This window comes from Pundamilia nyererei, unplaced genomic scaffold (genome assembly GCF_000239375.1).
Source record: "Pundamilia nyererei isolate P.nyererei 1_Seehausen unplaced genomic scaffold, PunNye1.0 scaffold00260, whole genome shotgun sequence".
Classification (NCBI taxonomy): domain Eukaryota; kingdom Metazoa; phylum Chordata; class Actinopteri; order Cichliformes; family Cichlidae; genus Pundamilia; species Pundamilia nyererei.
Window position 1 is genome coordinate 533930 of NW_005187661.1, and position 1012 is coordinate 534941.

The window sequence follows — 1012 nt, forward strand, 5'->3', positions numbered from 1 at the left end:
GCTGTTCTTGAAACCTAAAACAAGAAAAACACAACTGTTACTTATTATCACACCATGAATATCATGATCACAGACACAACAGACCACACTTTATTTGGTTAATCAGTAACCCACACCCTCAAGTCATGTTCCTTAATACTCGTGTTGTGATACGGTGGTGAGACCAACCACTCTCTTATCACATTTTAAAAGTTAGCCAACCACTCAGCTATCCCTACCGTGGACAGTGGCTGACCCACAAAAAGCCTTCTTCCACCCTGGAGGCGGGTCACCTTGATTACGACACTGGTTATTTTTACAAAAACAACGTGAAGCTTCGACGGCTTACTGAAAGCCGAATTAATCGTTAGCATGTTTAACATTAGCAGCATGTATGTGTTGTTGCTTTACAGTTACTCGGGCGTGTGGTGAGTACGCAAACTTTAAATCTGCGTGTTTTGATATCAAGGCTGGCGCCGTAAGCCTCAACATGACAGCCTTTCACGACTGTTCAGCTGAGCGAGAGCTACAGACAATAGGACAGTTGCGTACCGTGAGCCCCGTAAGCCCCAGCTCCCACTGCCGAGGCTCCTGACAGAGCTGCTAACCTCCGAACCACAGCAGAAGCGCTCATGTTTGGACTGTAACTGCAGGTGTCACGCGGGCGGAAGAAGTGACGGCGGTGCTGCGTTCACTGTCATTATGTACGTTCAGCCTTCTCAACTACGTGATTGCGGACATACGTAGTTAAATAACGGACTGTGGGTTTCCCGCTCATGGGGCAAACAACAAACGATCAGACATTAAGAGAGGAAATGTTTTTTAATTGCATTATGATGTAGTGTAACCACAGTGTTGCAGCTACATGTAAACGGAAAAGTGTGTTGAAACAGATTTGTGTTCTAAAATAACTATAACATACATGCAAGATAAGTAGTCTAAAACGGAAAATATATTGTGCGAACCTGCAGTTATTCCAACTAATATGACACGTGACTTCGGAGTTAAGTCTCTGATATGCTGATGTGTGTTT

General features: G+C 44.3%; 1 protein-coding gene across 1 annotated transcript in view; it reads right to left on the reverse strand.

The window, feature by feature from the left end:
• tmem256 (transmembrane protein 256) overlaps window positions 1-669 on the reverse strand; it is a 3676-nt gene extending 3007 nt beyond the window's left edge. The window contains exons 1-2 of the mRNA XM_005750040.1: window positions 532-669; window positions 3-14 (exon numbers count right to left, since the gene is read on the reverse strand). Coding sequence (XP_005750097.1) covers window positions 3-14; window positions 532-613 — 94 coding nt within the window. The 5' untranslated portion in view covers window positions 614-669. The remainder of the gene's footprint in view (window positions 1-2; window positions 15-531) is intronic.
• Between the last annotated feature and the right edge of the window lie 343 nt (window positions 670-1012).